Below are 23,501 nucleotides of genomic sequence, written 5' to 3' on the forward strand. Positions count from 1 at the left end.
TTACGCTCGGAGGTTTCGAACGAAAAACGTAACGAGCTCTTTCGAAACGGACGGGCGGAACGTCTCTCGACGAAGCCTTCGGATGCCGCGAATAGTCACCGATCGACTATTAAAACACGTCCTCGCGATTTGCCACCGCGCTATCTACAACCTCGTTCGATCTGGTATCACCAGGTGTCCGCTCGCGACGCATCGCGAGTTTCTAATTTACGGATCGATTTAATTCGGACGGAAATATTATCCCGCAGGTATGCGTTAATTGCGTCAGATAGGCTCGTCGGAAGCGTCGGGGATAACTCGATTAAGAAACTCGTCCGTGTGTTTCGCAAGATCCTGTTAAGAAACGCGTTCGAGAAACTCCTCGTCCGACCGGTCAAATTTCTTAATAGCATATTATGCGTTCGTAGGAACGGTCGAGGATAGGATACAGAGGGAGATTCCGATTCCGCGACGTCTCGGCGAGACGGGTTCCTCGAACAGGGATAACCGCGTTATCGAGATTTAATAACCGATTCATCCCGGCATTGGAAGCTGCACCGACTTATTAGGCGATCTATAGCTAGCGCAGAGTCGCGCATAACTGCGAACCCCTCTCTCTCTCTCTCTCTCTCTCTCTCTCTCTCTGCTGCTACTCTTTCGCCGTTAAATCGATAAATTATGCATTCAATTATTCATGCTCGGCCGCCATAATCATGCACGGTGGTTGACAAGATCCTGGCACGCTTTACAAACCTCCCGGTTCTCCGCGTTTCACTCCTAGCCCAAGGTGAGTTCCGTTTGGTCGACCGATTCCCGAGCTATTCTTCTCCCGACTGTTATCACGGTATAATACGCGTGCAGGATGGATCGTGTCGAGGATCCGTAAAAATCGATCGCGTGGACCTCGTCGGTGTAGAGACGCACACGAGTACGCGTAGAAAGCGAACGGCGGCGAGCGGTGTTCTATTCGAAAAGCGCGGCATTGAAATCTCCGGGTCAGAGTGGGAAAAATGGAGCAGCGGCTCGCGCGGTGTTCGAAACGTCGGTTGGAAATCGCGGGGGATCGATTAGCGAAGCTCGAAAGGCGTTGTCGAGAACGGTATAGAGAGAAAATACGAGGCGAATAGAAGAGGAGGGTGCGCTCGATAGGGAAAGAGAAAAGAGGAAGTATGCGTGCAGAGTCGGTTGGGAGCGCGGAGCCGGTTCGGCCGGTTTCGTAGCCGTTCGGCTCGGGTTCTCGGTTCGGTTCGGTTCGGTACTGTCACCGAGCGGACGAGTGGGGGCTGCACTTTCCCCACCACGGGGAGATAGCAAAGGCACTCGAGTGTACCGCGAGGGTGGGGATCCGCGAAGCCTCGGCGGAAGGTTCAATTGTTGGTGAACGGTCGCGTAGAGTGGTTGTGCGTGATAACGCTCGCACGATAGTAGCGCGTGCCTCGTTTCGCGAACGGTGCCGCGCACTTCGAAAAAGAGCTCGCGCCTACGACGACGACGACGACCGATGAGACGGGACCCCGGTGCCGCCAGGATTCTCGTATCGGAAATGCGTGCCTCTAAACGCGACAGTGACGTGGTGATTCGTTCGCCGTTGCATTGTCGGCGTGAGTAATAAACGTAGACCGTGTAAACGCAGTGACCGAAGCGTAAGAAAAGAGAGGAAAAAAAGAGGGAAACGACACCTTCCCTGTTTCATCTCTGTCGTGTTCGCTTCCTTTCTCAACTTCCTTACCAACGGCTCGTTTCGTGCACACGGATAGTTGCTAGTTACACGAGGGTATTCGCTGCTGGGCTGTGCTACAAGTGAAAAAATTCGTAGTCTCTTTCTTGTGTGACTCGTACGAGAGACTGGTGTGATTGGCCGTTCGTTTCTTTGTTTTTTTTTTTTCCTTTTTTTTTCTTCCTTCTTAACTCCGCCGTCGACCGTACGGACCAGGGAGCAGACGGAAATTTTGGATTACCGTGCATCTTTACTTCTCCCCGTTCAGTTGACGCACGGTCCCGGACCCGGCAGCGGCCATGACGGCGGACAGCCTGTTCGAGACTACCAGCATCCCAGGGCATCTCGCTCCCACGCCCCAGAGACTGGAGAGGCTTCTCTCGAAACAGACCCTCGAGGAGCTGTACGAGGTCGAGGAACAACCTTTCGCACGGTGAGTCCAGGCTTTGCTTCGCATCACCTTACCTTGCCCTCTACCCCCACGCCTCACCTTCTCCATCCGACATCCTCTGTCTCTTCTTCTCTCCTTCTCTTTCCTCGTCTCTTTGTGTAACGAGGTTACCGCGTCTATTCTTTCGACCCGCGGGATACCGCCGTGTGTTCTTCTTCCTCGCGACCTCGCGAGGTCGCCGATTCACCGCTCCCCTTTGCGCCGCGCTAATTAAAATCGTTCCTACCTTCCCCTCGTTAAATATGTACGCGACGTCTCGCCGCTGCGAACCAACGCGGACCAGACGGATTCTAAACGGATTCTAAATCGGGTTCGAGCGTGAAAACAAAAAAGGGTACACCCGAGAGAGAATATTCTGGTAGGGCCTGGAGGGCACCCTTCACTCCTACCCGTGGACCCTTCCCGTAAGAAAGAAAGTGCCCCAACCGCGAGAGATCGAGGTCGAGACTTTGCGCGCCGATACTCTTTTACGACCTCCTCTCTATATATTCCTCTTTGACTCCTCGAGAATTCCGTTGTTGTTTCTTACTGCGCTTAAGCGGAGAGAACGCGTGTAGAGCGCGCGAACGGTGTTCGAACCGTTCCTCCGAAACTATGCAAGGTCGAGGACCATCTGCGAAGACGCTTCTCCGAGTGTCCTGAATGACTCCTCGATCGTAAGAGAACGTCGAAGAGAAATCCTCGAATCGGGTCGCGCGCCGTTCGTATATACACGACACAGTTAATTCGTTTCTAATATTAATCGCTTCGTTGCGAAAACCTGCTTGCGAAATCGTCGTCGTCCTACGTTAAAGGAAAAGAAAAAAAACAAAAAAAAAAGAAAATAATCAAACTCTTGTTACTCTCTATTCTTTCGCCGCGAACTACCCGGCTGTTCTCCAACGATATTATTTATGTATCTATCTGTATGTATGTACATAACTAAACGATGCATCTATTGCGTTGTTTCAACGCTTCGCAAGGCCGAGAGCATTTTTTGCAAACTCGCGCGACAACGGTACACACCGCGCGTCACTCGCGGTATCCGCGCTTAAAATTATAGTTTTCGAGCGATTAATCGCGAAGGACGCGCGCCTCGCATTCCATCGCGAAAGGAAAAGTTTTCCTCGTGACCCGTTCGACGCATATTTACCTACACGCGAAGAGACGCGTGCAGCCACGCCGATAATCTCTCTTCGCTTCCTTTTTTCTTCTCGCTTTTCGTTCGAGAGAACTGAAAACGCCACGAACCGTGATGGCGAGGTTTAGCCCCGTAAAAGAAAAGAAAGAAAAAAAAAAGAAAAAAGTCGAGAGATCCCATTACGGTCAGCATCAATCGTGCATTCATCCTCGATTTGCTCGAGTGCCATTTCCATTCGCGGTCCTTTTGTTTGCCGATTACTGGAAGTAGGTAGTAGAACCGCCGCGAACGATATTCTCGTTGCGCGCTCCGCCGCGATAATGTAGGCCACCAGCCACGATGTTTGTTGTCGTTACACGTATCAACATCGTACAGCGTTGTTTGCACGTAATCCGCTACATCGGCATCGGCCGCAGACGTTGCGATAGAACGTCCGAGCAATACGGCAACGCGCTTGAGCAACGCGGTTTTCGTACGTACGAATAGAAAATCGCCACGGGGATTAATTGCGAAACCGTTTCATTAATATTTATTCGTTGGACACGCCGAACCGCGGATTAAACGCATATAGCACACTTCGGTTATTAGTATTCCATCGTCGACCGGATACGTTCGAGATATTCCTGAAAGGTGTTAACCGTGCCGATGATTTATGCAGCCGTCGATCAGGATCGTCGGTCGTTAGGCGTTAGCTACGAGAACGCGAAATAACAGCTGCTTACTAAACACCTGCTGCATTCGAGATTTACAAGCGAGGCATATGGAACGCTTTCGCATCAAGGAACGTGTCCACTTAATCTGGTTCCAACGACACACGCATATTGCTCCGATATCCGAGGCAGTTTTATCTCTCTCGACGAGGCATCTCGTTCGACGGCATGCGAAACGTGTTTACCGTATTCGCGGTGTTATTCTCTGTTTGTTCGATCGCGTAAAAATGAATATCAGCGGCTGGCATGTAGGTAGGTGTACGTGCGATTCGGGGAAACGATGCCTCAGATTGTTTGATCAGTTGCAACGAATTCGCAATCTCTGTATAAATTCGCGAGCGTTATTAAGAGGGAACGATGCCGGCGGAATGCAAACAACTGTCACGATTCTCCGAAAAAGCCTCGATTGCGTAACGTTCCAAAGAAAATTGCATACAAAGCGAGCGACACGGGAATTCTCGAGGCCGTTCTCCACTCGCGGTTTCTCCCGCGATCCTTTTCCCTCGAGAGGAGCGAGCGGGAGATCGATCCGCGCTACGGATAAAATCGAGTCACACTCGGCTCGACGTCGCGAATGTTCGCAAGAAAAGGGGTCCCCGATATGCGTAAATATTATGGCTGTATCAGGCCGTGGGGTGTGTTATTCGCCAGTGTAAATAAACCGGAGCAAATTCTCGGCGTCCCGTTCCCACCAATTAAGCGATTTCGCCTGCGTAATCGATACTTATCCCCGGCACATAGTACAGCTTTATTGGCCGCGACGCCCGCCTCGACTCGGTTCTTCGTCGTTGCTCTCGTATTCGTCACGGTCTTGGCATTTACCGTCGATTTACTTTTGCCCCGCGTCGCGATACGTTACTCCACCTTCGACTCGTTCCGAACAAAGACCGCGTTTTTACGTTCCCACCCGCGCGCTTATCACGATCGTTAACGCGATCCCTTTACGCGCGATGACTCGCGTTCACGATTATTAATGATTCGTCGGAGCGGACGCAACCCCGACGATGCCGCCGTTAGCCACCCCGCGCGAGCCACGATCGCTTTCCCTTCCCCTCTGCTTTTTTTCCGCGTTTCCTCGCGAACGTGTACCCGTGAATCACGAGCGCGGTATTTCCCTCTGTAAACATCTCGTTTCGTTGATTAGAGAAACATGTTAAGGGGGAGAGATGCTGGTGTCGTACGTGCCTCGTGTTGGGACATGCATAAATTCGTTCTCGAAGCGTGACTCAGAGAGACGGTGAGCGGATTTCTACCAGCCGCAGGAAAGGCCGCGCGACAATATCTTATTTAAAATATCGTTGGATCCGCGAGGAATGTCGGATAGGAATACCGTACGATCGCGGTAGCAGGTATGTGGGTAGACGTAACGGAGTTTCCGCGTTTGGGACACAGGGTGGTGGTGCGTCTAGCCGGGAGGTTGCTCCATTAATTCGCTGATTAAACGTTGCTCCACTCTCGCGGAGAGTCGAATTCGAAGATTTATGAAAAACTTTCCACGAGACGATCGGTATCGTCGTGGGTACCGATTCATCTCGGAACGGAGCATCCTCCGCGTACGTGCACAGCTACGTATGCGCATAAGCAAGGATCGTCAGGTGGTAGCATACGCGGCGCAGAGGCGATTGCGAAGGCAGTTACGTAGGGAATACCTGCTCCGGTATGCTAACTGGCGTTTTAACGAGCTATCGACCGCGCGGAGCAGATTGAATCGGCCGGGAGATATTTCGTAGTTCCATAGGAGCGCGGGACACACGGGAGAGATGGTGCTTTTTATGGTATCGGGTCGCGTCTTAGAATACACGGGGACAAGTGGGGATCGTGCAAACGCAGAAGGGAGCGAGAGAGCGAGAGAGTTTAGCGTGGGTTGAAAATAGCTAGTGGCCGGACCGAGAATGCAGAGACCGTTCGCTATGCACTTGCCACTCGATATTTATACCCTTATAATAGGTAGATACGTTACAAAGTATCCCCCGCGTCCCACCGGGCAAACGCGGTCACCGACGATTTATCGAGAAGGACGCGCCGCGCGGCTGACGCTCGCTCGTCTAAAAACTAGCTGGTCCCCGCGGACGATTACGAGTTTCGAATCGCGCGAGACGAACGGAGTCGCGACGGAAAATCGGCGGCCAGAGGCGAACTCTGGTCACGTTCACGGAGAACGCTCCGGTTGGAGCAGACGAGGTAACGCGACAGAAACGGGCATGCCATCTGGAAAGTAACGGTAACGGCACCTGCAATTAGTGCGACAGCCTGGCTGCCTACTTGTTTCGAGTCTTGCTTCACGATCCGGTCGCCGATGACCTTCCGCCGAGAGGGGAGAACGAGATCTCTCCGGGTGGATCCGCGGTCGCGTGCGGATTCTCCTAGCCGAACGATTCCGCGTATCCGGTTTGTCGTATTCCGCGTGGCCTTTGTTCGAAACGTGGTTAAGGACGTCCGCGTCCGTGTCCCGAAGGGCACGCGCCTCGTCTGCGTACCACCCGTTCCGTTTCACTTTTTACGATACGAATCTCTCTCGAAAATCGTGCCCGACATCGTACCAGCTCCGGTTCACGGATGGTGTACACGCGGCGTCGCTTAGCCGCTTGTTCGTTTTCTCCACGGTTTTCCTTCCGAAACTCCGGTTTCCCGGCCGTCGATTTTTCGAAAGCAACCCTCGAGAGACAGAGAGAAGGTTCTGGGTAGTCGTCGTGGTACGCAGCTGCCTCCAAACGGACAACAGCTGTGTACTCCCCGGTGCTTTTCATTGGTCCTCGAGACGTTTGCCACCGTTTCTGCGTGTCTTTTCGCTTAGCATAACAATGCTCTTCTTTTTCGTCCCCCCCCCCCCCCCCCCCCGAGAGCAGGATGTGCGAGGCTCCGCGCTCGTGTTTTCCGAAACCCCGCGACCCCGCCCCGTCAGGAGCGTTCCCGTTTTGACAATCGGCGATAGACGGTCGTCGGTTCGCCGAAGGCGCAAGGGGACGTCGTGACTCGACCAGGTTCGGACCTGGCGCGCACGACATCTTATTAACATCCCCTCTGCACGATGACGACGATTATCGGCGATACAGATACAGCCGATGATAAAACGGCCGTGGCGTTCCGTGTCGAGGGCTCTTCAGCTTCCCGTCTCCTTAATTATATTTATCGGATCGGTCGATCGGAACGGTCGGCACGGTGATCCGCGCCGATGGACCCTCTTCTCCCCCTTCGGTCCGTGTCGATGGAAAAGAGAAAAACACCGCCGGCTCGAGATGTTCACGGGTGAGAAAATGCAATGGTATGCGGGTTGCGCGCGCCCCATCGGACGAACAAACGTTGCCTTCTTCCCAAGGTCGCCGTGATCATTGTCCGTTCACCAGCGCGCTGCTCGCTCATCCGATCGATACATAATTCTGCTGCTCGAGGTTCGCGTTAGACGAGAGAGCCACCCAGCGTCGTCGCGAGTCTCCGCAGGAGTAACGAGAAATCCTCCACCGATCGTTATTCACCGGCGCACCGTATTTAGACAGGCTGTTATTCGTTGCCCGTTACAAACGAACCGAATACCCGACCGCGCAGGTGTTGCGCTCGTTCTTTTCGCTTCGACCAACGACCGTCGTATAAAGAGATACCCTGTCGCTCCCGTCCAAGGGTCGGGGGAAACGAAAATACTGTCTCGAACTCGCCACGTTCGATTTCTAACTCGCCACGGCGAAACACCGACGATCGAGAGAGAGATACCTATCTCGTTCTGGATCCGTGCGTTCCCGACGAGACACGCCGCGGTGGTGCAGATCCGAGCCGTGTCTCGTTCGAACGGAAAATCAGCAAATCTCAATCGAACGAGAAACGTCCCGTCGGAATGATCTATGGATCGAGATCGATCACGAGCGGTGAACCAGGTACCGGAGGTGGAGGTATTAGCTGTCGAGATATTACAACACAAGACTCCGCGTACCGTGGAGGCAACCAGCCGGCTCTCGATCGCGATGATCTATGGGTCACGATCTACCCCTCGCCGGGACACTTTTCGCTCGAATCCTCACGACTCGAGCCTCGGATCGTGCTTCTAGAATCGACGTTCCTCTCGACAAGGGAAAGAAAAAAAGCAAAAGGGAAACTTGGTAAATAACGTAGCCGCATTCTTGAATACGAGATCACCGTTCGCACCGTCCTTCCGCGGCCTGTACTTTCGACGAAACGAAAGCTAGCTTTACCGAGCGGTTTCATTCATCGCTATTTTAGGGCTAACGATACGTAAAACGCCGGTTCCCTTTCGCTCCTCTTTCTCGTCTCGGTCGCGAAAAGCATCGCCGCCGCCGCCGCCGCTGTTCTTGTTTGTTTTTCGTTTCGGACGATCCCCAGTCGAGAGAAATCGTAAACCGTGAAATGGAGCGATCGCCCAGGGATTCCTGCGGACGACTGCGAGGACGGTATTAACCGGAGGCACGATTCGAGAGAGAGAGAGTCCGAGTGCAAGAAAACGAAAAAGAGAGAGTCGCAGTTTCGTTCGTTAAGACCCCTATACGCGACGACCTCGTTACTACAACGCAGTCGCTCCCCTTCGGTTTCCGTTCGGTTAACCGTAAATTACAACCACGACCGATGTGTAACGAGCATAATGGCGACGGTAGCCGGGTGAAGGTCGGCCAACTTGGCCGTGCAAACAACAATACGAATCGATCGCCGTTTCCTTTTGCCCTTTTTCTCTCTTTCGCGTTGTAAAAAACTTAAATGGAGAACCCGTCCGCGAAATCGAGAATCGGAATCGAAAAACCGATACGGCGCGCTGTTGCGTATCGAGCGTCCGATCGGAAGGATAGCCAACCCTCTCCTTATGCGGTGTCGTCGTCCGAGAGATGGGTAACGCCGATCGAGGGTAACGATATGCAGATTCGATTATCCCTTCGGCTCGAGGCGCGGCTCTTCTTTAATTTCGCTTTCTTTTTAGCCACGGAAAATTCAGAGGATCGACGTTATCTCGGCGAGCGTCCAGAAATCGTTCGAAAGCGACTCGATCTAACCACCGTCCAGCTACACAGAAGGTGTCCCACTTTCCGCGAGCTATATCGACGATCGTTGCGGTTCCGCGTATCCATTGCGGCGTGCACATTGGAAAGGGAATATAACCTTGCTCGCATTTTCTATCGCCTCGCGAGATAGCCACCCCTATCTCGATCCGCTCGCTGTCGGACGGGGGCGCGGATCGGTTGTTCTCGAGCCAGCCGGCCGAGCAGATACGGTATCTCGTTTTTCCGCCGGAAACCAATTAATCCGAAGTGCCCGGGGTTATTTACGTCTAAGTCGAAATACGTGGCCAGACGATCGAGAGCCGGGATAACCGGCTGGTTCGCGATGAGTCACGAGTAATTTCAAGCTTTCGACTCGTTTAATCGATTCTCGGGCTACCTACCCCGATGGGAGGGATGCGATTAGCTGAATGACGGCAGCACGCGCGGTTTATCTACACCAGCCGATGCTGCTATGGATTATTACCCCGGGTATCGCGTAATCGGATGGTAAAGCCGGGGCGAGGAATCGCGCGAATCAATTTCACAGATCCCCTTAGCATCTTCACGGCTCGTCCCACTTGTTTAAGCGTCGCGAGGAACGGAATACGCGGGATATGACCGGGGAACAACGAATCGGGACCACGGTTTTTCATATTCCCGTTCGCGAATGCCGCTGTTACTGCCGGAGAAACGTGGCTATCGTACCGAGATATTTATTACCAGCCAGCGCAGCCTCATCCTCGCAACCTACTATCCCCCCCTCTGTCCCGAAGGCCTTTTCACCTCGCCGCTTTGGATCCATCTTTCGGTGAAAAATCTGTCGCGTCTCCGCGAGAACCGATCACCCACGCCTGCCAGGAATCTCAAGGGCGAATTCATGCCTCTCTCGAGCCACTTATACGCGCACCTCCGATGCAACCGCGATCGATATAGTCCCGGCGACGATATCGCTTTACCGGTGTCCTCTCTCTTTCCCTGTCCCAGATTCGATGCAATACGATGCACGGTACACGCGTCTGTAAACACCCAGCCCCGGACCGTACGATCGCTCGAGAACGTTCCCGATCGGTGCCCCATCGGTGCCCGATCGGTCGATGCTAATTAACGGAAGTTTACCGGGACGGCCCCACCGAATTACCGTACTCCCAGCGGCACGAATCAGTGATTCACGGGGCACATATGTAGGCCAGATCGGTTCGTAGAAGTCTATGAGTTTCTGGTCGGTGACGAGTATAGTTTATGCGCGCGATGACGAAACGCGGCGGTCGTGGAACAGACGGTGCGCCGCGGCTGAAAGATGCACGGCAACGGCGTTACGGTAATGACGCGAGCAGCTCCCCGTGAAAGTTGCGCGGCGTTACGCTTCCGATCGCGATCGAATCGCGTGGGCTCGTTCGTCGTCGCGCGCGCCCGCGCGCGCGAGTTTCGGGGGAAAATCGAGGAGCGCGCACCCGCGTGAGAATTTCCCCTCGAAGAAAGCCGCCGTTCGCTTCGCGATTCCGCAACGCCGGGGATGACGAATCGCTTCTGCCGCGTTCTGTCCCGTGATAAATGCCCCATTGATCCTGGCACGCGAAATCGCCGGGAGATACAAAGCGCGCGCAACGCTGCCGCGTACATATTTGGAAGCGATCGCGGTGCGATTTTCGCAACGGCGCGAGGAGCGCCGTGAAAAGTTTCGCGTCTGCCCTCGAGAGTTCCAGGCTCGCATCGGCTACAGAAACGACTCTCGTCAGCTGAAACATGAGAATTCGTTCCCCTCGACACGCGCATTCCTCCGTTCGAGGGGCCGCGACAGCTGACGAGCCAGACTCCGCACGCGATTACCAGCCTGCGCGATTTTCTCCGCGACCAAATAAACATCGCCTGCGTGGATCGTAGTTTAGAGCCAGTCGAGTCCGAAATCGAACCATTCCGCGTCCTCTCCGTCGATGCTGCGAGACGTCGACGCGATCCGGATTCTTTTCTCCGGAAGAATGTAAAGCGAAACGTAAAAATGACAGTCACACCTGCGGTGTCCCCGTTGCCGCGACACGGGATATGACATTCCATCGCGAGTGCACCGCGTTCCGAGAGAAAGGACGCGAAACCAGATGAAAATAAATGTAGCCGTTGTCGCGGGTCTAGACCGACGTGGGCGTGTGGATCGTCGTAAGGGAGGGTGGATTTCGTCCATATTTCGTATCGTCTAGATATCCGAGGCTCTAGATTTCCAATCGGAGCACGCGAGACCCGCGTCTCTGAACGCCGGTTGATCGCGCCAGGGACTCTTTTACGTGCCCACCTACCGTCCTCGTCTACTACCCATGTATACCGTGCACAGGTGTGGCCGGTTATTCCGCTCGATTTATTGCCCTCTTCGTTTATTGCCGCATAGCCAAAGATATTGCGCACCGGCGTAACGACAGGCTTCTCTCGTCCCACGTCCCGCCGATTCTTTCTTCCACCTATCGATCCGCCCCTATCGAAATCGCCACGATTTTTCCCCGCGTACGTAACCGTGTCCGCGCGCGCGTGAAACCGACTCGATTTCTACTTTGCGATCGTGGCCGTTATCCTCTGCGGTCGTCTCTGCGGCGCTGTTCGATTTCGAAATCAATTTCTCCTCCAGTTCCGATCGATGGACAAACAAAGTCCGTCGGTGCGGTTTCGAGGAGATACCTTCCAGCCTTGCACCCTCTCCCCGCTCAGCCCTTAAACGCGACCCTTAACTTTGTTCGATTCGGAACGAGAACGGAATCCTGTGGTTATCGCGAGTCTCGGGCCGTTGAACTTTGACGAGCGAAAAAAGATGCTCGAGGAGGAAAGAAAGAAAGAAAGAAAGAGAAAAAAAAAGAGAAAATCACGAAGCTAGGCGAGTCACGAAAGTAGATCGGAAGCGGGCACTCGACCCGTTAAGACGAGAGAGGTCTGCCTGGTGCTCGGGTAGCCGCGTACACCGAACGCGATCGTTCGAACTGCCTAACTGTCGCTTCCTCGTTCGTAAGCCGCACGCTTCGGCGTTCTCGTTTACGAGGTTCGGACGTGTCCTCGTTTCCTCTTCCGATCGCTCGGCGTATCCACGGATATCAGCGAACGACCAACGCGCAACTTTCGTTGGGGACGGCTGCTTTCCGGATAGTACGCAACGATTAATGCCAACGGCTCTTCGTCGCACGTAGGCATCCGTGTAGACGCGTTCACGAGTTCCACGTGTACACGCGGGACATTTCGACGTGGGATGCGCGGTTGGCCGGCGATGATGACCCGAATGCCGCGAAATGCTCGTGTGGGACGCTCGTCGCTCGCGGGCCTTTCCCCCGATTCCACGCGCTCCGATAATTATTACCGATCCGTGTAATTATTCCCTCCGTCGTCCGGCAATGTCATCCCTGGCGCTAACCGAGGCTTTGGCTTTCCCCGCGCGTAACCAGTAATCTTTTAACCAGCAAACCAGTCCACGCTGGTAATTATCTCTTCCAACGATACGACTTATCCCTTTGGCTATTCGGGGCTAGTTCAACGAGACGCGTTCGCGTTTACTCCGAACGGGTAGGAAAGTCCACGGTGTCCGTCTTGCTAATCGTCGCTAAGCCAACTTAACGTTGCAGCTGTACATTTCGTTCCTTCGATTCTCCGTGTGCACGGACCCGGACGACCCTCGAATATCCGCTTAAACGCTCGATCGAGCGAAATAACGGCCGATTCTTTCGTGTTTGCGAGCGTTAGAATTTGGTAAAAAGAGCAACGGCTCGAACCGTAGCCTTTTCAAGGTCCGTCGACGTTGGTCCAATTGGCACCGGTTAAATCGTGGTTAAATCTCGCGACGATTCGAGAGAAAGAGAGAGAGAGAGAGGGACTGATATCCGGTTGAATCGATTCGCCTCTCAACTTCCACGCGTCCTTGCGTAAGCGGCTCGACGACGGCCTTTGTCGTTGTTTGTTATTGTGTCATCGCGAGTAATAGGTAGAACGGGGCCCGCTTCTCAGGCGAGAGGCAGGAGCGGGCGACGAAGAGGAAACGGTGCCGTTAAAAGGCAGCCTCGAAAGCGCCACGTGGGCGCTCACCTTCGATCGCGACGCGTCTACGTTATTCGCGTGAGAAAGTATCGCTGTTACCATAGAATCGCGCGCGTAGGCTTTAATTGGGCTGTGTACGCGCGCGCGTCCCGTGTAGGTGAAACGGACCTATCCGCGCGCCATTCTTTTCCCCTTTGTTCTCTCGCGACGCGCGTTCGATCCTCTCCGCACGCACCGGCTGTAAAAGGGGCTGCTCGCGCCTACCCGTCGTCAACCCTGCCCCGACAGCTCCACAAACCTAGATTCCAACGAGAATCGCCGGCGAGAAGATCGAGCTGGATTAAAAAGCGAAGCCAAACCAGTCCTCCGCCGTTGTTGACGTGAAACTTTTCGCGAAATCGGCATATAAACGGCTTCGTCCACCGAGAGGAAGAGAGAATATTCTCAAACGAATCCGAGGAGTGAAATTTTACCGCCTTTCACCGTTTGCATGCCTTTCCGATCGAACCTGCCACCGCTGTCTCTCGCCTCTCGTTGCCATTCCCCCCGCCCCCTGTCTTTCGTCGTTTATAACTCGCGAGAGAAGAAAATTAAAAAAAAAAAAACGCGCTCTACGTTGTTCGATTTTCGCGCGCTCCGCCTGTAACGGATGCGTCCAAGCCTCGAACACATTGCGTACGCGTCACGATCGCAAAAACTGCCCCGGATACACGCGAGGTTCGCGCGCGAACAGAACACGAACCGGTACGGACTATTTTTAGGATCATGTTTGCTTGTTCTCGTCAGCGGCATTTTAATCGAATATCCTGTTTAATGACCAAACGCTACACCACGAACGCGAACACGGTTCCCTCTCACTCTCTCTCTCTCTCTCTCTCTTCTTCCGTTGTTCCGTTCCGCGAGGAACAAGAGGAAGAACGACGAAATAGTCAGCGGAAATCCGAACGAGTCAGCGGCGAGCCGCGCAGGATGATCGGGGCAAGGATGTCGCGGGCGAGCGAAGAAAGGTGGTCGCGATTCGTAGCTAAATTTAAAGATCGAAAGGTTTCGACGGTGGTGGCCGTTAGTCAAGGCTCCACCTCGGCTCGCTTCCAGATTCGTCGATCGTCGTGCCGCGCCGGGCGAATGCACCAGAGTACCACAAATATATCGCAGCCGTGTGCACGCCGCACACGCCGCGCACGCATTCCCTCGGCTGCGACAGCGGTACATTCCTGAGGAGTGAGCGCTGCATTAACGCTGGCGCCAGCGCTCTTTCAGCTCGAGGGAACCCGGAGAGGCACCCTAGATGGAAAAACAGTTACTGCGATTTTATCGGGGCCGCCTTTCTGCGAGAGCACGTTTCCGTTCCTCTTCAACAGGCCCTTCTTCATCATCTTCTCCTCCTCCTCCTCCTTCTCCTCTTCCACTCCTCTGCTTTACTTTCTCCCTCGTTTCCCTACGACGTTAGTCACGACTACTTGGCCCGCGATGGTGCCAACGCGCTCGTCTTCGACATCGCGTTATATTCCCTATACCTGCGTGGAGTAGACGTATCGCGAGGACACGGATTTGAACGTTGCACTGGAGTCTAAATCAATAAAAATCGTGGCCCGTGGGCAATGTTATCTTATCGTCGAACACATGTCGAACAGACGAAGACGAACCTTCTTTCGATGAACCTTGAACCACGATCGGTAAGCTTATCGAGCCAGAAGCAATACGATAACCGTTCCCAGCTACTACTTAACGAACGATAGCGCCGACAATTCGCCAGGGCTATCGAAAAATTCCTCCCGCGTTACTCACCGCGAGCAGTTTGCCCTGCGGAGACATCGTCGATGATCGAGAGAGAGAAAGAGAGAAAGACCGTTAAACGGGAACGAACACCGCGGTGGATAAAGGTCCGCACGAGAAGTGTGTCGCGGGCGTGTTTGCGTAGACGAGTTGTCAGCGAGCGACCTAGCTGCTAGCCTGGAAGGTGGTATAACGCGTACGAAAGCGAGCAAGCCAGAATCCCCATCTGCTCCTCTCGCCACTTTACCTGCAGCGTTTTTACGAACGATGGAAAGTCGAAGCTTCGAATTACGAATTATCGAGCATTAATTTTACGAGCGCGCCAAGCGCGGCAACGAAGCTCTCCTCATTCGCGCGTTAGAAGGCCTGAGCGAGAGAGATTTGAGAACGGATGCGGGGAAAAGTGGTCGGTCCGCCGCGCGCCCTTTCTCTGTTCGCGGAAGGCATTCCATCGGACGAGTCCCTCCGCCGTTGCCCTCTGGAGGATCTCCTCCAGATGGAAATGGTTGTTTTCGACGCTCTCTACCTGAAAGAACCGCAGCCCGGTCCTTTTACCCGGAGAAGTCTGGTTGTCGTGTCGGTGAGTAATACCTCCGGAATTTCGCTCGAAAACCGCCTTTCCTGTGAAGCGGACCAGCATCCTGCTGGCTACGGTCGCTCTCTTTCTCTCTCTCTCTCTCTCTCTCCTGCCCACTGTTTTCTTTCCTCCATTAGCTCTGCACGCGGCAGCGTTCGCTGGAACGCCGCCAGAAAAGAAAACCCTTCCTTTTATGCGCTTTCAAAGACTCGTAACATCCGTCCCGAGCGGAGTTTACGACGCGCCAAAACTTTTCTCGGCTGCTGATCAACGTCCAACTCGGAGATTAGAAGATTAAAGGGTGGTAGTCGGGGCTTGCCAGTTTCAATTTCTCCGTCTGGTAAGTGGTCGGAACGAACGGTCGACGGAATCGTACGCTCCGCGGATGATCCGATCGTGGTCGATCTTGGCCAGAGAAACACACCGGGCTGCGGATAATGCGAGTAACCTTCATCCGTGGACCGTTACTCTGCCCTGCCGGGCCCGGCGGCTACGGCTATTCAGGTCTCTGGGTCCCTGATCGTCGCGACACAGAGGTGAGGACACGACGCGACGTCTCGCGCGCGTCGAGACACAGCCCCCTTCACCGTCGCCTTCGTCTTCGACGATCGATCTTCCTCCTCCTCGAGCTGCTGCTTCTTCTTCTTCTTCTGCTTCTTCTTCTTCGACGCCAGTCGATGATCCGGCAGCGTCAATTAAATGGCGAATTTCCGTCGCTCGCACCGGCCGCGACTCGTCTCGTCCGTTTGGGGAACGCCACTTCCGATTCGGTTCGAGGTCAAAGCCGATTCGTCGGCTCGGGACACGTGTCGGCTCCGATGCCTCCTCGCGTGACCGTTCGTCTTCCGCAAGTAGGCCACGTGCAAAGTAGGTCTCCTCACGAACGAGCCCGTTCAACGGAGACGCATCGCGAGAATTACCACGTATCCCCAACCTCCGCGCGCGTTCTCTCGACGAAACACACGGGTCCAGTTTGCAAAAGGCGTACCCGGGGCCGAGGTACCGAGGGGGCAAAGTTCAGTTGGCTCTTTCTTTTTGCTCGAATCGTTCGCTGAAATCGTTTGTTCGCGGCGCGTTCTTCTTTAAAGGAAGAACTGGCCATATCGTTCGACCGCGATAAATCACGCGGCAGATGGTCCGTCGCGCCTCGTTCTCGTCGTCCATCAGTCGACGCCTGTATAGTAGGTTCGCGGAAAAGCAACGCTCACGATCGGAACGACCCTATTCGCCGGCCTGTCGTTAATCGCTCGATAATGGACGATTTAGAAACGATTACGCGAAACGCTTAAACGATCCGGGGCAATGGGAACAATTGGGGTGGTCAGTGTTCCCGATTGTCGAAAGCGTGCGCGCGTTCGAACATCGTTGAACGTCGTTGCGTTCTCTGGTTGCTCGCGATACTAATGTAATTCATATGCGTAGCTTCTAATCGATATCGTCGCGACGTTTTTCAAGCAGGTGCCCCGATACCTTACTTTTCAATCGGCAATGCGCACGTATGTAGATCACGTTCGAGAAGTTACGTTGAACAGCAGTCGCATCGAACGAATCGAGCGTCGATTCTTGTCAGAGAGAAAGAGAGAGAGAGAGAGCGGTTCGTAACGAGAACCGCCTTTCCCGGTTTCGTCACGTTCAGTCCAGCGTTAGACGGTCGATTCCATGTATCGTTACCCAGCGGCGGCGACCTCGTATCACCGATTTCTGGATACGGGGATTCGCGCGTGGGCTCCGCCGATACGGACCGAACGCTGTCGATCATACCGCTAAGGACTGTCCAATTACCGTGACCGAAGCGTGGTATTAACGGGAGCATGTCCGCGGCGTGTAACCAGTTTTGAAAGCCGGTTGATTTATAACCCCGGTTTCCTACGAAACCGAGATTAGGTATCGCCGATACAACCAACCAGGCGAATAACAACCCTTTTAACGGGGACCTCGACGCTCGAGCCCCGACCTTATTCCGCCGCGCAAACTTGCGACACTTTCCGCCGTGACGTTTTTACGAAACACCCGCCGCCGGCTCGTAAATCACGCTTTCCTACCGTAAATCGCTAATCCTCGAGGGCAGGTCGCCGCTCGTTACCTCACGGTTAACCGCCAACTCTGAAAGTCGCCGAATCGTTAGCCAGGTAGTCCCGAGAGTCGTTCGAAAGAGACCCGAATACTCGCGGCTAGCCAAAACAAAGGATTAAAAAGGTACATCCCAGGACGAGATCCAGGAATCGGTTCGACCGTGGCCTGCGGCTCGAAACCGAGCGTTTATTTATAGGACGGTGCACGCGCGCGGATAGTACTCGGTGTACGTACCGTGCATACCGTTCGCCGTGGTTTCGACTTCATCGATAGAGGTGTCCCCGCTGAGTATCTTAATTTACGACCACGACGTATAGCTTCCATACGACCATATCGTTCCCTCGGAAAGGCGAACAATGGCTGGTACCGCTGTGACGGACAACGATATTACCGCGGACAAATTGGCTCTGGGAGAACCCGGAATCGATGCCGGTGTGCACCGCGGTTTACGGATTATCCTAGCCTCCTCTTGACCGTTCTCACGGGCAGCCCTTTTGTATGCAGAACCGAGCGGGGCGGTATGCGCCGGACTGCGCGGAGGAATTTCGACCAGGGCCCGGCCGACGTTGAATCACGCGGACGTTAACTCGCCTCGACGTATGCGCGTACCGATCGTGACGTGACTCACACCGTTCGCGTTCGGACCCTTGTCAAAACAGCCGCGTGTGCTCTCTCGCCAAGCGGAGAAAGGAACGCGACCGTTCGTTTCGTAACCACCGATACCAGTTGCGTCATCGTTTCGACGACGACCAGTAGTCGTCGACGATGGGAAACCGTTCGAGAATCCTCGAAGAAGCTTCGAGCTCGGGCGAACCGTGCGCCTCCTGGACTCTCTGCCAATGAGTCACCGAGCACGAGCCGTTGAAAACGCCCCGACGTTCGCCACGCATTGTGCGTGCAGGTTGCACGCGGAGGGCTCGCCGAACGATGCGTATCTATGCTCGACCGGCTGAGTCACGTGGGAAGCATGCGTGAAGCTATTCCTCGGCAGGTTCGGCGTTTGCCTTCACCCCTGTCTTCTTCCTCCCTCGACCCTTTTTTTCTCTTCTTCTTTTTCGTTCCTCTCCATTCCTTCGCTTCCTCTCGCTGTTTCCAAGCGAACCGGCGCGACCGAGTCGACCGCTCTCTCGCCTCTGCCTACCGTTTACCAACGCGTTTATTTAAGGGACTCGCGTCGCTATCCGCGTCGACTTAATGCCCGGCGATCTCCTGTTATTGACGTCGTTACCGGTGGTAACGGGAAAAGAATTCCATTAACGCTTCCGCTGGCCCGCGGTATTGTTCGATCCTCGTCCCTTGACTTAACTTAATTACGGTTATATGGAGCAATTCGAAACTACCGTTAACCATCGAAAGCTGCGCCTATTCGGAAGGATAATACAGGAACAATTGATGGTGGCCAGGTACTCGAATCGGTTTAGGGTAATGGATACCTTGGAGCGGCTCGAACTTTTCAAAGCAACCAACTTGGATTATTACCGGTGCTCTTTCTGGTTCCCATCGAACGGTCAATTACCGGTATTATGTAAATACTTTATTAGGAGGATTACGCCCTGGGTCGGACCTTGGCGCAATAATGGAGCAAGAGTATTCCAATTAAGCCCTGGTATACCTCGCAAGGAGGGTACGGTCGTACGGTTGGGGTAATAAATATCGGAGGGTTGCTCGCCCCGATGCACCGCCGCGTACATCATTCGACCGGGGATTATGGTTAATTCCGTAATAGAGGGAAGATTAGCCTCGTTCCGTACGAAACGTATCCTTCCAGGAGCGAGACTTTTCTTGCGCGGCAAAGACGAAGAGGGACGATAGTTTTCGCCGAAAGGGCAGCCGTTAAAAGTGTGTCGGGATGTTTCTCGGAGCAGAGAGCGTCGTTGGAACGTCGGACAGGAACGACTTCGCCATTACCACGGTCTCGAGGTCTCGAGCACAATGCTGCGAAACGATTTGCACTTGAATGCCAGGTCTCATCCGTTTTCAGGCCGGATGCAGGTCCCGCCTCGCGCCGGACGCGGTCCCTTTACCGCGTCGACGCGCTCGCCCGCCTCTCTTTCGAGCGTCGCCGCGAAACTCATCGCCGATTCCGACACCGCGTCTCTCTCTTCCGCTTCGTCCGTGTTTTCTCCACGCTCGAGCGATTAAAACGAATCGACTCGAGGAGGACACCCCGGTCATCGTGTTCCCTCCCCCTGGTTAAACCGAGACGCGAACGCCCACGCGTTTCAGCCAGCGAGCGATACGTCTTTCTGGATTCTTTAATACCGGCTATAAATCACGGGCACGTCGAGTTCTCGAGTCGAACCGCTCATTCGGAAAACTCATTAAGTCCCCCGTGCGAACGGCTCGCATCGACTGACGTTAATAACCTTGCCCCTTTATTGTTTGCCTTGGCGCGCGAGAAAGCCTGGCTCGCGTTTCCATCGATCGCGCCGCTCCTATCTCAGCTCGCCGCGGAATCGATACGATCCGATCGCGAGGCAATTGGAACGGAAGCTCCAGGATGTCCGGCGAACTGTGCGCGATCGCGATCGCCGGGGGAGCTGGAGGCTGGAGTCGCGGCTAACGGAGAGGGTAGCCGCAGCCGAGATGCATTCCAAGAATAGAGCGTCCTTAAGGAGGCTAACCTCGGCTGGAATGCCACCGTCTGCTTTTCATCCTGGTTTCCTCCATCGACCGTCGAGCAACGGGGACGCGGGAAAAAAGTCGATCGGAAAAAAGCGAGAAACGAGAACGAAAGGTCGTTACCGCGCGCAGCCTCACCGCCATCGCGTCCCGACGATACTTTTGCGCGTCGTCGACTCGGCTTATTTCGCTCTACGATGTATCGCGTCGAAGCCGGCGATCGGATGACAAACATCGCGAACGCGCGTTCGACGATTGACGATAACCTAGATCTTTGTCTCGCGTCGTTACGGAGCGAACGATCCCTGCGAATTCCGCAGGTAGAACTGGTATCTGCAAACTCGTTGCTACCAGTGCTCGGACCAGGCGTGAACGCGATTCTGCTAATGGATTCTAATTGCGCGTAACGAATATCCCCGGGTAGCTTGAATACCTAACTGCGAATCTGCGAGCGGTTCCGCCTGGAGGATCGAATTTTTGCCGATCCTACCCGCGGCGAACCAAACTCGAAACGGTGGTTGGAACGATAACCGGTTCCCGAGTCGTCGACTATCGTCGCTCGTTCTTTTTAATGAACTCGACCGATAGAACAGGCGCGTCACCCATCGCGGCGGTATTCGAAGTCGTGGTCGTGGTCGAGCGGTCGAGAGCGGTGAAAAGCGGAACGCGCGTCCTCGAGACGGTGAGACGATGGAAAGACACGATCGTACGGATTCCCCGGGCGACTCTCGAACGAGAGCACGTTAGGAACACGCATACCCGTAGGTCTGCCGGGTAACGCGCGTGCCTCGAATACGACCGCGTTCGTGTTTAGAACAATAAAGAAAATGGTCGCCGCGGCAGCTACGAGACCCGTGTCAGAGCGGATCCCCGGAGAGCAGCGTCGTCCCGGTAATTGCGACACGGTTTTGGCGCTCGTCGCAATTTCACGTGGCCGCTCGGCTTTCGCTGGCAACCGCGAACACCGCCAGCTGTAACGGGGAAGCTAATAATCGTTAGTCTCGAGCAAAACGACGTTACGTCACACGACCGAGTTTCTAGCATCCGTTTAACGCGAACGATCGCGGCGCGGTCGCCCCTGATCGATGCCCCTTAGCGAGCCGACGCGGTTCCTCGTTCTTCCACGACGATTCCTTCTACGCGAATACCAGCGGCTATTTCATTTCGAGAGGCCGTTTATACGGTTCGAAGAGAATTTCGAACCGCGAGTGCCGCGCTTTCGCTTTCCTTTCGCGCGCGAGAAGCTGCATCGTAATAGGAGGGAGCGAAAAATCTCGCGATAATTCGATACCTCGGGAAAAGACATCACCGTTGGAACACGTTCCATCGTACGCGTATAGACTCTGGATACGTGGAACAGTCTCTCGCCAGGCACTTACTCGTCGCGTCTCGCGTTTCTCCCGCGTTAGGCTACCTGCGGTGACCGTCCGCTATCGCGAATATACATATATCCGTCGCACGTAAAGAAGAAATAAATTCCCGACGGGCCGTAAAGAAATCGGTACCGAAGGAGGCGTGCACCATCGCCTTGGTAGCTCGCCAACGAGGTTAGTGGGATTTGAGATTTTCGATAGCTCCTTCCTACACGTACACGCGCCGCGTAACGTGTCGAGGATAACCGGCGTTCTCCTCTCGCGCACGAACGCGTTCCTCCTCCGTGCACGAGAATGCCCGACCGTGTCTCTCTCCTCTCCTCTCCTCTTCTCACCGTCGACTAATTTGCATGTGACTCGCGCAACCGAGTTCGATGCACCAAACGTTAACCCTTTCGCGGATGCTTTATCGGCCCGCGGAGGCGCGCACACCTGTACCCGAGGGTATTTTTACCGAAATTCCGTCGCGTTCGCCAACTAACGCGAGCGAGGCTAACCGGACGGTGGTTCTCCTGTTCGTTGCGGGTACGTATCGCTCGGGCGTTGCTTATTTACCCAGAGCGCGGAGATACCGCCGCAACAGGGTTCCCCATTGTGAGAGGGGTGCCTACGATTACCCGGGACGATAACCAGTTATCATTGCGTGGAAGACGCCGGGAGATTGCCTCACGATTATCTCTCGCTCTCTACGTGGCAACCAGCGAAAGGTTACAAACGTGTTTCCCATCCGTTCTGATGTAATTTCGGTGGGTGTTAATTCGCGTTCTTGGTCACCGATTTTTCTGTTTGCTCGATCGTCGTCGTTCGTCGCGATCGGACAAAGGGTATTTTCGTCGGTGGAAAGAGAAAAAAAAAAAAAAAAAGAAAAGCTGAAACCGGGGAATTAGCAAATCCGTCGGGTCCGGTCGGCAAACACGATTTATGCAAGCGAACCGCGCGAAGAAACGAGCCCGTGGTCCGAGATGGTACTTAACGGCCCCTATCAGGAGGACGCTCTTCCTTTCGGTCGCCCACGTTCCGCGGCGATCACCGCGCGTCGTAAAGTGGAGTCCGCGGGTGCGTGGTACACGCGCGTGACTCACGCGACTTGATTTGGTTTTCACGAGGGAGGGACACGCCGCGCCTTGATTTAACGCAACATCTTCCTCGGTTAATTATGATTCATCGACGGTAGCCATCGATACCTACGACGTTTATGGAAATTATCCCCGCTACTATCGTAAGCGCGAGGCGCGCGCGTGCATCCACGGATTCCATCATCGAGGATATCGAGAGATCGAGAGATCGACGACGACCGCCGGCGGTGTCATCCGACGTTGTTTCGTTCCGCGCGGAAAGCGATACGGGAAGGTGATACGAATAGCCTGTACGAGTTTACCGCGCGGTACCAGGACTTCAACCGGTTGCCTCGATTTTGTTCCGATCCCTCCGACTCTCCTACCCTCTCTGCCCGTCCTTCTCGGATCGACATCGATTTTTGCTCTTTTCGAACCGGGTCAGCAAACTGTGGCGACCGACGAAGGACGCCGGGGATGTTCTTCTCTCCTCTTTGCCCGGGACTTCCTTCTTTTCGTTCACGTTCGCCACCCTCCCCCTGCCACCGCGAGCGGACCCTCTCGCGTCTCTTTTTCTTCGCGTTCGGTGAAATTTGAAAGTCGACGCCCGTCCCCTCGCCCGACCGTGACGAGCATTAATCCTGACAACGACCGAACTATCCTTTTATTGCCCGTATCGCGGCGTTCCGTGGCTAAATCGAGAACCACCGACGAAACAACCGGTGCATCTCGAAACGGTATTAAACCGGTGGGTCCACCGTGCCCGTCCCTTTCTTGCGCTATCTTTTTGGCGGGATCCGCGTACGCGACGCTCGCCCTCTTCGTCTCCGTTCGCGCGAAATCTGCAAGTCCGATGACGCGCGAGTACAGTAGTTACGCTTCGTTACAGTCCCGCTCGGCGTCTACCGAGAACCGAGAGAGAGAGAGAGAGAGAGAGAGAGGAACGAGAGCTGGCTTTATTTTCGCAACGCATCAAAGAGGAATCTGTCCGGTTTATTTACGGCCCTCGATTGGAAGTTTCGAAGGGAACCAAACTGGTCGAGCCGCGTCAGCCATATTTCAACGATCGACAG

The 23,501-nt window shown here is 54.4% G+C and overlaps 1 protein-coding gene across 1 annotated transcript in view; it reads left to right on the forward strand.

Moving 5' to 3' along the window:
• Positions 1-1,892: 1,892 nt before the first annotated feature.
• Positions 1,893-23,501, forward strand: part of LOC143432600 (uncharacterized) — a 38,353-nt gene continuing 16,744 nt past the window's right edge. Inside the window, exon 1 of the mRNA XM_076909347.1 lies at positions 1,893-2,129. Within this exon, the coding sequence (XP_076765462.1) occupies positions 1,996-2,129 (134 nt within the window). The 5' untranslated portion in view covers positions 1,893-1,995. The remainder of the gene's footprint in view (positions 2,130-23,501) is intronic.

Source organism: Xylocopa sonorina, chromosome 1, assembly GCF_050948175.1.
Source record: "Xylocopa sonorina isolate GNS202 chromosome 1, iyXylSono1_principal, whole genome shotgun sequence".
Lineage (NCBI taxonomy): Eukaryota > Metazoa > Arthropoda > Insecta > Hymenoptera > Apidae > Xylocopa > Xylocopa sonorina.